General features: G+C 40.2%; 1 protein-coding gene across 2 annotated transcripts in view; it reads left to right on the forward strand.

Moving 5' to 3' along the window:
* Nucleotides 1-906: 906 nt before the first annotated feature.
* The window catches only part of LOC115468996 (mucin-2-like), a 38,928-nt gene continuing 27,597 nt past the window's right edge, over nucleotides 907-12,237 (forward strand). The window contains exons 1-2 of one of the 2 annotated variants that reach the window (XM_030201226.1): nucleotides 907-1,055; nucleotides 2,353-2,448. In XM_030201226.1, coding sequence (XP_030057086.1) covers nucleotides 2,446-2,448 — 3 coding nt within the window. In that variant the 5' untranslated portion in view covers nucleotides 907-1,055; nucleotides 2,353-2,445. The remainder of the gene's footprint in view (nucleotides 1,056-2,352; nucleotides 2,449-12,237) is intronic. The other variant, XM_030201227.1, reaches the window with a different exon arrangement.

Genomic DNA, 12,237 nt, shown 5'->3' on the forward strand with positions numbered 1-12,237 from the left:
AGTATATGTCAAGATTTAACTTTCAAATTTCTGCGCATCCTTTCACACACATGCTGTGCACCTGATTCCATGCAGGTGCCATGTGTGAGGGCACAGATGCCCTCTTTTACTGCATACAGCCCACTATTCAAATTTGAAGAGTATCTGGTGGAAGGCAAGCTCCCTGGGGAGTATGAAAATGTCCTCCCCATGTGCAAACTCTCCTTTTAAAAAGGGAGTCTTTGTCTATATGCAATGTACCTTTTTTCTACCTTTTCCTTCTGAAAAATGGTTGCACTCTAGTGTTTCAGTAGGAAATGGAAATACTTCAGCCTTCCTTTTCACCCCACCTGACCCCTCATTCTCTAACCCCCAAGATAAAAAGCCTTTCCAATATGGACATATGAGGACCCTTGAATAAATGCATTTGCTCCCTTTGGAGTCATATATTTGAAAGGAGGAGAACTATGAGTGGAACCCATATTGTAAAAAGAATGTTACATGAAGATCAATGCAGGTTGGTCAGCATCACAGGACCACTGGATCCATGGCAAGCTGTGATACCTTGTACTGGACCAGTATAAGGACTGACTAAAGATGATATAGCACCTGAAACCTTTCTTTGGATTCCACCGTTTATTTGACACAACAAAAATGCAGTTTTTAGACAAGCATAAGTCTTCTGATGAGGAGTGAAACACAACCACTTACTGAAAATGATGCTGTTGCCTGAATTTGCCAGTAGGGGGCACACAGTGTCTAAGATAAGCCCTCTCTGTGGTGCTACTCCCGCTTCCCCCTCCCTTGGTGCTGAAAACCAGGCCCTTTGGGTGCTAGCTGACAACCCTAGAAGCTCCCCTTCCTCTCCCCCAGTAAACTTGCCAAAGTGCAGAAGGAGATTAGGATGTCAGGAGCGGCAGGGTTGGGATTTATTTTTGGCGCGCCTCTCGCATCAATCTCCTTCCATTCGTAGGACAGCTAGAGCACCGCAGGTCAAGGATGTCCGGGCAGAGTTTTAAGCACACAGATCTAGGAGCGACAAGGTGCAGCCACTAAAGGCATCAGCTCTCACGCAGGTACTGTACAATCACACGAAATGCTTTTTTTTTTCTCTTGCTGATCTTGCTAGAACAGGGGGTAAAGGCAACAGAAACATGAACATGAAGGAAAGTTTCTTCCGATCTCTGCATTCTTTCTCAGCAGGGGGGATGGGGGGGGGGGGGGCAAGAGAGAGGACCTATCACAAGGGAAATCACTATGAAGACTAAACACCTGTTTTGCACTATACTTTGAGGCTCATTTTCAAAGCACATAGACTTACAAATTTACATAGGTAATTTTGTAGGTATATGTGCTTTGAAAATGAGCACCATCCCATTACTGTCTGGACACTTGTCCCAGACACAATATATTTGATTATAACAAGTCTAGAATACAACAAACAGTATTAATATCTGAAAAATGTCTTTCCTGGACTCCTTTTATATCTGCAGTTTATAGCTCCTGCAGGGCTGACAGGGTATATTTTAGGTGCACAGTAAGATACTGGAGTAGGGACTGGGAGATGCTTGGATAAGGAAAGGGTCCTTTGGAGAGTAGGTGCAGAAGATTTATTGCTCGTCAACTCTGAGCACTGAATTTAAAAACAGGCTCAGATCCTATGTCAGGTTATTTAATTGGCTCAGCCTGTATCAATGAAGAAATACTGAGCCACCAAGTCTCCAGGCAGCCGTGGGGAAATAGTCCCACTTAAATACCTGAACGTGGAATGCACTAACCCAGAAATAAGCAGCTAGTTACAGATATGCGGATAAAGTCACAGTAACCACCCCTCATTTGCCGACCTATGTTTCCGTCACTGATGGATCTATGATATAACTGCATCTTAAACGCTGCAGGTCTTGCGCTGGAATGGGCAAGAGTGCTAGTGCTACAGGTCAGGTGTGAAGTGCACTGGCAGAGATGTGGGCTTGAGGCTGAGTACTGGAAGAAGAGGAGGTGCTATAGATAGAATTGAGCACCGAAATAGCAGGGGTGCAGCACATTAGATCATATGGATACTAACAGCACTTTATATAGAACTCAGTGCTGCAATAGCAGGGTATGCTAGAGAGCACATATGAAATGCACTGACCAACATTTGAAGTTCATTCATAGAACTGTAACACTACAGCACGCAGCCAGCTTACCGACAAACTAATGTATCATACAAATATGATAGCATAAGCATAGGTAATTAATAATGAGAAATTATGTAGTAAATAAGATTTGCAGATAACATGAGATGAAGTAACAGAAAGAGGATGTGTGTAATAAAGCAATAAAGTCATTTACATTCCCATGTGTACACATTTTTATTTTCTTATGATACAGTAACATGTCATCTTCCAAAAGATATGCACCAAAAAAGGCCATCCTGTAGTTATGATCTACTGTACAACCTTTCTGTGAGAGGAAACATGGTCCATGGTAAGAAATGCATATAATATGCTGACAGGTGTTTAAACAAAAGGAAGGGTGGTAGATGGAAGCTAACTGATTTGGGCTGTCCCCTTGACAAATAATGAATATTATGGGGGAAAAAAACATAAAACTGAGGAGGGTCCCTAGTCTACCTTTGAGCAACATGAAGTATGAGGGGAACAATCATGAGGTTGTACAGAGTCTAGAGAAGCCAGGAAGAAATTTCTAGAAGACCAAGGGTACAAATACTCGTTGGCTATAAAATTAAATTCCAGCTTTAGAAGTCGTCATAATAGAGGCAGACCTGGAGAATATTGCTATCATGGAGACTTTGCTCAATGAGTTCCATGGTCATAGCAGGCTATAATCTGTTTACCAGGATAGGGACGGCAGGAAAATGGGAGGAATGAGAAAAGGAGGAAATACTGGAGCTGGAAGAGGGCTAATGTTGGGGCTGGAGCTCAGACAAGGCAGCTGATGCTGGAGTTCAGAGAAAAGGGTCGACACTTATTCTGGGGGAAGATGGGAGAAGATGCTGGGGAAGTGAGAAGGAAGAGGAGGAAAGATACTGTGGTGAGGGCGGAAGCAAGGACATATGTAGGAGAGGATGGAGAAGGAGGGGCAGAGGGATGGATGTTGGAGTAAAGAAGGGTCAATGAATATTGGAGAATGAAGTAGACAGACAGATCCTGGAGAAGAGGAGGAGAAAGAGACAGAAGAGTAGGTACTCAGGATATGGGGATGTGGGACAGCTGAGACCCAAATTTAGGTGGAAATTCTGACATTGAATGGGAACCAAAAGAAGATATTCGGAGGGTAGGAAGACTCAGAACATTGTGATGGGGACTCAGGGATTGGGCCTAGTGGAAGAGTGGGGATTTAGGGATTAGGGAAGGGATAATGGAGACTAAGAAATTAAGTAGGGATTAGGAGGACAATAGGGACTGGGTGATTGGGTGAGAGGTATGAGTAGGACTATAACAATGATTACAGTTAATATCTGAGGGGATGCAATTCGAAGGGCCTGGAGGGCATGGGGAGGGAATGTGAGGCAACTGAAAGGGACAGAGGACTATGGTGAGACTGAGATACAAAGGAAGGGGAACAGAGGGTGAAAATGGGCAAGGTAAAGGGAGAATGGGAGCCTCAATAAGAGAGTAAAACATAAGGGACTGGAAATGGATAGGGGATGAGTAACAGGGATTGGTGAAGGGATGAGAGGCAGAAGAAAGTAGTTGAGACTAGCAAATGGATGAGTACAGAGGAAGGAAATGGGATTCTAGAAAGTGTATGAAAGATGGGAGATATAGGAAGCTGGAAGGATTGGGGAAAACAGGTGGGAAAGGGAGCATTAGGGAGGAAAGTGAAGGAATTATAGCTACGTCTTGCAAGGTTCCGCGTTAGGAGTTACGGATCAAGAAAGGGATCTGGGTGTCGTCGTCGATGATACGCTGAAACCTTCTGCTCAGTGTGCTGCTGCGGCTAGGAAAGCGAATAGAATGTTGGGTGTTATTAGGAAGGGTATGGAGTCCAGGTGTGCGGATGTTATAATGCCGTTGTATCGCTCCATGGTGCGACCGCACCTGGAGTATTGTGTTCAGTACTGGTCTCCGTATCTCAAAAAAGATATAGTAGAATTGGAAAAGGTACAGCGAAGGGCGACGAAAATGATAGTGGGGATGGGACGACTTTCCTATGAAGAGAGGCTGAGAAGGCTAGGGCTTTTCAGCTTGGAGAAGAGACGGCTGAGGGGAGATATGATAGAAGTGTATAAAATAATGAGTGGAATGGATCGGGTGGATGTGAAGCGACTGTTCACGCTATCCAAAAATACTAGGACTAGAGGGCATGAGTTGAAGCTACAGTGTGGTAAATTTAAAACAAATCGGAGAAAATTTTTCTTCACCCAACGTGTAATTAGACTCTGGAATTCGTTGCCGGAGAACGTGGTACGGGCGGTTAGCTTGACGGAGTTTAAAAAGGGGTTAGATAGATTCCTAAAGGACAAGTCCATAGACCGCTATTAAATGGACTTGGAAAAATTCCGCATTTTTAGGTATAACTTGTCTGGAATGTTTTTACGTTTGGGGAGCATGCCAGGTGCCCTTGACCTGGATTGGCCACTGTCGGTGACAGGATGCTGGGCTAGATGGATCTTTGGTCTTTCCCAGTATGGCACTACTTATGTACTTATGTACTTAAGTGGAAAGCTGGTAAGTGAAAGGTGAAAAGAGGGACACTGAAGACTGCAGAACGAAGAAGGAGGACTGAAATTTAGGCAGATAAAAAGGTATGTGAAAACAATTAAGGAAAAAAATGAAACAAAAATCAACATCAAGCACAGATGTAAGGGAGGAAGGAAAGAAGACAGGGAGAGAAGGAAACAGAAGTGGAAAGGAGGTCCTAGAAAAGAATTTAGAAGAAAACCAACAAGGAACAGTAGGAAAGAGAGACCAGGACCAACTAATTGGAAAAATAAAATGATCCGGCAACAGAGGTATGAAAAAATAATTTCAATTTTTGTAGAATCTAAATTAAAAAATGATCTAACAAATGGCTATTAACCTAGGACCTCTTCAGATTTTTTTGATTTTTGAGTTTTTGTAGAATGCAGTATGTCACCTTTGAAAATGTGCATTTTTTGAATAGTTGGTCTAGTACAGGATGAAACACATTTCTATTTCTCTTTCTTCACATTCCATTGCTCACAGTCTGTTTTTTTAGGGGGGGGGGGGGTCAATTTCATTTTCGGCTGGATTCTGTATAAGTCACCCAAAGTTGGGCATGGAAGTTTGGGTGTGGATCACAGATCCACATGTAAACTAATTAGCTAATTGGGAGTTAACAATCAGTTACTGGAGTTAAAAGGCACTTAATTGGTAATAATTAGGAGTTATGCATGGATCTGACTATTCTATAACACACATGCCAAAATTTCATAATATGCAACTCCAAAGGGGGTGTGGCTCTGGTAGGGGCATGATCGGGTCAGGTGCATTCCCAGAATGTAGATGCAACGTTAAAGAATAAAGTCAATTACATGCCTGCCATTAGTTGGGTACCAGCATTTACACCAACTTTTGGCAGGCATAAATACTCATGCCCAAAGTTAGCCATCAGGGGGTAGATTCTATATAAAAAATTGGTGCAGAAATCAGTGCCAACTATGCGTATTCTATAAGCAGCATCTAGATTTAGGCGCGGTATATAGAATACGCTTAGTTGATATCTCAGTTCCTAAAGCTGTGCGCCTCCATTTACCCCAATGAAAACATGGCATAAATCCCGGTGCATAGATTTAGATGCACTGGGTCATATTCTATAACTAGGTGCATAAATTTTAGAACATACATGAAACGCCCATATCCCCACTCATAACCAGGACCCTTTTTGCCTGCGCTCATTAGAAGTTAGGTGCACTGCATTACAGAATGTGCTTAGCGAGTTGTGTGTGTAAATTCTAATTATTGCCAATTAGTGCTCATCATTGCTTATTAAGTGATGTTATCAACGTTGATTAGCTTGTTAAGTCAATAAAGTTATGCGCATTTTTATAGATTACACTTGGATTTGGGTGCGAATCTCTAGGCACGCTGTATAGAATCCGGGGGCAGATGTGTGCTGTGCTGTTATTATGTAAAATTCATTCCTCACAGAGCACCCTTTGCAGAATACTAGTTTAGTGTGGATCATCCTTTTTTGTTTCTAATTTACAGTCTCTTATTCTTGGTGATGGTTTGTGTTTCCTATGTGTAACCAAGGTGAGGTATTCTTTCAGCATCTAGGTTCTCTTTAAGAATCTGTAGTAGTCCAGCTTGTTCTCTTTTCCCAACTGGAGATGTACTGCGATTGTTGAATATTTGTGGTGTTGAATTCTCATAGGTAAGGTTGGTGCACTTTGAGCTCTTGGAGTTGATGCTGGTATGGTATGATAAGCTTCTGAATTTCCGTTTTGCAAGGTTTTATGTTACTTCTCACGGTGTCTGGCAATGGAGGGAGTTGTGTTACTGTCACTGATATGACACTAGAATTTGAATTGAATCTTTTTTTGTATGTTGAATTCTAAAGTGAAGGATAAAAGAAGTGAGATCCAACAAAGCAGAGTCCCAGATGTAAACACAAATCCAGTTTATTTTAAAAATCAGTTTTTTAAAAAGAATCGACACAGCCGTGTTTGACAAATACACCTGCATCCGGAGTCTGTCAAAGTCTACAAGCATCAAAATAGAACATATTAAGACATATGAACTCTAAAATCCACATAGAAATAAATAATTAAAAAAACATATAGTGCACTATATTTGTCATCATCCAATATGTTTATCCATATGGTCTTATTGTTTTTATTATTTATTTCTATGTGGATTTTAGAGTCCAATATGTTGTAATATGTTTCATTTTGATGCTTGTGGTCTTCGACAGACTCCTGAAGCTGATGTATTTGTTGTCTTTTTAAAAGCGCATTGAGAACAGCAGTTTCTCCTCCTTTTTAAAAAATATATGCACAGCTGTAGGTCCGTTTATTGTATAGTTGTGAATCACTCTACTGTGTGATGCCAATCTGTACTTTCCTTTTTCAGTTGTAAGCTTCAGAATGGGTTTTGTCGCTCATATTTTGCATATTCTGAATATCTTTTTTTTCTATCTTGCATCTGGTTTCAGTTTTTATTATCTTGGCATAGGTGTAAATTGTTACCTTATTTTATCCATGTAGTAAGTTTTATTACTTTGTTCAGTTTTTATCATGCTACTGGTTATAATGAGGAAATTACATCATCGTCTATGCGTCATTTTTGGCGCCAGTTTTTACTTTTAAAAGGAGATAAGAAGACCGCAATACATTTTTACTTGGTTCATTAGCTATGCGATCAGAGGACCCGTTGATCTATTTTTTTTTATCTAAGGTCTTTTTCAAGGTAAGACCATATAGATAGTTTTTATTCTACTCATGCCCGTTTTAGTTCCTTTAAGTTTACATATATACCTTATTGGAGGTCTATACACATTTTTACATTTTGAGCCCTTTTATTCAAATAGAAGACTCTTGTCTTTCAGCGTTTACCGTGTGATGGGGCAATATTTTATCTTTTGGATTCTCTGTTTAGTTAATCACAGCCTCATCCTTACAACTTTTATATTATCTTTGTGATGCATTTTCATGTTTTGGATTGGCAAGCCCTTCCCATTTTCTTATATCAGCTTTTCCTTCCAACAGTATTTCTGTCTTTATTTTAAGTTTTATTATTACTATTAATATGCCTTTTCTGCAATGCTTATTGAGACTGCTTACTATCAGCAGTTTGGCTATATTGATATACTGTCTGACCATAGCAACATAACCTTCTACACGTTATTTATATTCTTTCTAAGCATTGCATTTTCTCAAAATTTAGTACTTTTTTATAAAAACGAGGCATAGTGGTTTTTTTAAATAGTATACACACAGTGCATAATTGGTATTTCAATTATCCATAGAACTGAATTGTTTACTATATCACATATTTGACGTTTTATGTTCATGACCTACATTTGTAGTCTGACACTTTTTCAAAATCCCATTGGTGCCAGGTGGGCCTGGGTGGGCCAGGGCCCACCCACTTAGAGTTCAGACCCATCCAACAGTAGCATATGTTTAGTGGTAGCTGGTGGGGATCCCCAGCTCTACCAGCTGAAGACCTCCCCCTGATGGTAATGAAAACGCTACTCTCCTTGATACTGTCACCTGCGCATGCTCTGTCTTCAGCACATGCCTACTGCAGACTGTCAAGGTGGAAAGAAGCGTTTTCTCGCCAGCTGAGATATTTTTTTTGGTGGTGGTGTGGGGGGGAGGGGGGGGGGAGAACACTTGGTGCCCACCCTCTTCTTGCCTAGGCCCACCCAAAATCTGTTGTCTGGCTACGCCCCTGAATTATCGTACGGTTATTATCTATAACCTACAATTTATCTATGCCTCTATTATATATTTACTAATATTGTTGGGTATAGATTTCTTTAATTACATCGATGACAGTGAATACACATACTTTTATGTGTATATATATGAATATATGTATATGTTACATAGGTTACACCTCACAATATGAATTCATTGCTTTTGTCTTTATTATTTATGCTATTTATCTGCACTGCACATTGCATATGTATATGTATTCTTAATTTTGTGGTGCATCTTTTGTAGACCCTTTCTTAGTGGCTTTTTTCATTGAAAAAATACTACATTGGAGATTTTGTCATCTAGTTGTCATCAACAGGTTGGTCTATATACATTTCTTTCAATATGAATTTTACTTTTATTGTATTGTTCTTCATATACACATTTTGATTCACTTATATTTATACATTTTATATTTCTATTATTTGTCCTTTTGAGAGAGATATATATGATTTTTTTTCATTGTCACATTTTAATACTATTGTTTACATTGTATCTGCTATTGTTTTTTATACGTTTTTAATATATTTTTTAGACTCTTGAGGCAGGCCATAGGCCGAAACATGGTGCTGGGTCGAGTCTTTTTATCAATAAATCATCCTTTAAGTATCAAGGGTGTCCTGCTCTGGAGTCTACGGTCAATTTCCCATTTGTTTTCTGCAATACTCAAGGTGAGGTCTCACCATGGAGTGATACAGAGGCATTATAGTATTCTTGGTCTTATTTTGCATTCCTTTCCTAACAATTCCTAGCACCCTGTTTACTTTTTTGGCTGCTGCCGCACACTAAACTGAGGATTTCAGCGTATTATCTACAATGACACCAAGATCTTTTTCTTGAGTGCTGACTCCTAAGGTGGACCCTAGCATCAGGTAACTATGATTCAGATTGTTCTTCCCAATGTGCATCACTGCATTTGTCCAAATTAAATTTCATCTGCCATTTGGATACCCAGTCTTCCAGTTTTCTAAGGTCTTCCTGCAATTTTTCACAATCTGCATGTGTTTTGACAACTTTGAATAGTTTTGTGTCATCTGCAAATTTAATCACCTCACTCGTCATACCAATTTCCAGATCATTTATAAATATGTTAAATAGCACCGGTCCTAGTACAGATCTCTGTGGCACTCCACTATTCACCCTCCCTCATTGAGAAAAATGACAATTTAACCCTATCCTCTGTTTTCTGTTCAATAAGCAATTTCTAATCCACAGAAGGACATTACCTCCTACCCCATGACTTTTTGATTTTCTCAAGAGTCTTTCATGAAGAACTTTGTCAAAAACTTTCTGAAAATCCAGATACAGTGCATCAACCACTCACCTTTATCCACATGTTTATTTATGCCTTCAAAGAAATGAAACAAATTGGTGAGGCAAGACTTCCCTTGGCTGAACCCATGCTGACTCTGTCCCATTAAACCATGTTTGTCTGTGTGTTCCATAATTTTATTCTTTATAATAGTTTCTACTATTTTCCTTGGCATAGAAGTCAGGCTTGCCGGTCTGTAATTTCCGGAATCACCCCGGAACCCTTTTTAAAAATCAGTGTTGCGTTGGCCACCTTCCAAGCTTCAGGTACTACGGATGATTTTAATGACAGGTTACAGATCTCTAACAATAGATCAGCAATTTCATGTTTGAGTTCTGTCGGTACTCTGGGGTGTATGCCTTCCAGTCCAAGTGATTTATCACTCTTTAACTTGTCAATTTGGCTCAGTACATCTTCCAGGTTCACTGAGATTTCTTTCAGTTCCTCCGAATTGTCACCCTTGAAAACTATTTCCGGTACAGGTAAATCTCTTACATCTTCATCCGTAAAGAATGAAGCAAAGAATTAATTCAATATCTCCACTATAGCCTTGTCATCCCTGAGTGCCCCTTTTGCTTCTTCATGATCTAACAATTCCACCAATTCCCTCACAGGCTTTCTGCTTCTGATGTACCTGACAAAAGGTGTTACTATGAATTTTTGTCTCCATGGCAAGTTTTTCTTCATATTCTTTTTTAGCCTTCTTTATCAGTGCTTTGCATCTAACTTGACACTGCTTATGTTGCTTCTTATTTTCTTCATTCAAATCCTTTTTCCATTCTTTAAAATAAGCTCTTTTGAGAATGTGCTCATTTACAGAAGAGAAGCTATAGAATCTAAATATGTAGAATACTTTAAGTCCATTTAAGATACAATACCTGTTTCCTTCTGGTATAGGGCCATTCTTGTGGTATGAGCCCCTGCTCAGACTGCAAAACTATCCCCTAGATCCAGATTGAAAGGCAAAAGTTGGCTTAGGGAGCAACATTCCCTTGAGCTGACTCTGCCTCCTTGCCTTCCATCCTACTCACGCCTCCTCATTGCATCAGCACCCCATGCAAGGACTCTACATTCTCGTTCACCCATTGCTTCTGATATGCCTCCTCCTCCCCCAACATAGCTCTAGAAAGGAAGCACTTGAGCTGCAGAAAGGAAGAGGAGGAGCCGACCATAGAGATATTTAACAGATGTCCCCATTCTCCACACAAGCTCCATTGCTACTCTGAGTTGGGGAGGAAGAGGAGTGTTGATGCTATAAACAGTCTTTGGCCTTGGGTCACAGATGTATGGGTGATGAACACCCCATAAACACAGGTGCCCAGACTTGCCATAACTGCGGGCACCTAAATTTGACAAGGGTACAAGTAACTTACAGTATTCTGTAAGTTGTACACTTAAGTGGCAGCACCATCCATGACCCTCCCATGCTTTGCCCACGTGAATGTCCAAATACAGCTGAATACCAGAGGATAACCCCACACAATTTAATTGGCCAGTAGCCTCTCCTAGCCAGCTAAATCACTGTGAATATTGGCCCCCGTAGATTTAGAAAAGGGGAGGTGGATTGGGACAGAACAAGGGCCAGCCAACAGCTTAGCATGTTCACTGGCAAAATAAAAAATCTGTCTCAACTTACATGTGAATTTTTAGTGGCATACTTATACGTTTAGCTCTTTAACTGTGTCCTTATAAGCTTTAACATTACTGTTATATCACATGTGTCAGTTTACACTCAGTGTTGACTGGTTTTACTCCATCAGTTTGAGAATTATAGAAATATCAGTGCAAAATGTATACTGTTCCAAAGAGGTTAGTTTTGGCAAAATTGATGGGGTTATGTCTATTAAATTTAAAATGTCCATGCATTTGGGAGTCCAGTCAGTTTTTATTCAAGAGCTCCAATCATAGTTGGTAGTACCATCAATTGTTTCCTCCAGAGGCCGCCTCTTTAATTAAAAAAGCATGGTCTTTTTTTTTTCTTTACTATGACCATGATGTCAGGAGTGTTGTCCTCCAAGTACCTGTCAATTTGTATTTCAAAGTCCCACGAGATCTTGACCTGTTCATGTTCTTTAACCATTTCAATAGTATGATCCCAATAGTTGTTTGCTAATGTAAAACTAGAGATTCCAATGGATTAATTGAGGCACTCAGCCATGGCCTTGCTTTTAGTCACTTTTGAGCTCTTTTTCTACAGGCCCTGATTTAGATGGTCTACAGTTTCATCTTTGTCTTTGCATAATTGGCATATGCAGTCCTTTGGCATTGTTTTCCATCTTAGCTTTCATAACATTTTGTTTTAATTTCTTGTTCTTCTGCTTCTAAGATTATTTCTTTAGGTTCTTTTTAAATGCTCCAGTTTTCGGCCATTGCCATGATAGGTTTTTCTCACATGCTCCGTCAATATCTTATACTAGTAAAAAAGGCCCGTTTCTGGCACAAATGAAACGGGCGCTAGCAAGGGTTTCCTTGAAGTGTGTGACCGCTTGCCCCGGCCCTTTTGCGACGGCCCCCCCCCCCCCCAGCATCCATCACCATTCCCCTCCCCCAA

The sequence above is a fragment of the Microcaecilia unicolor genome, chromosome 4, assembly GCF_901765095.1.
Source record: "Microcaecilia unicolor chromosome 4, aMicUni1.1, whole genome shotgun sequence".
Classification (NCBI taxonomy): Eukaryota; Metazoa; Chordata; class Amphibia; order Gymnophiona; family Siphonopidae; genus Microcaecilia; species Microcaecilia unicolor.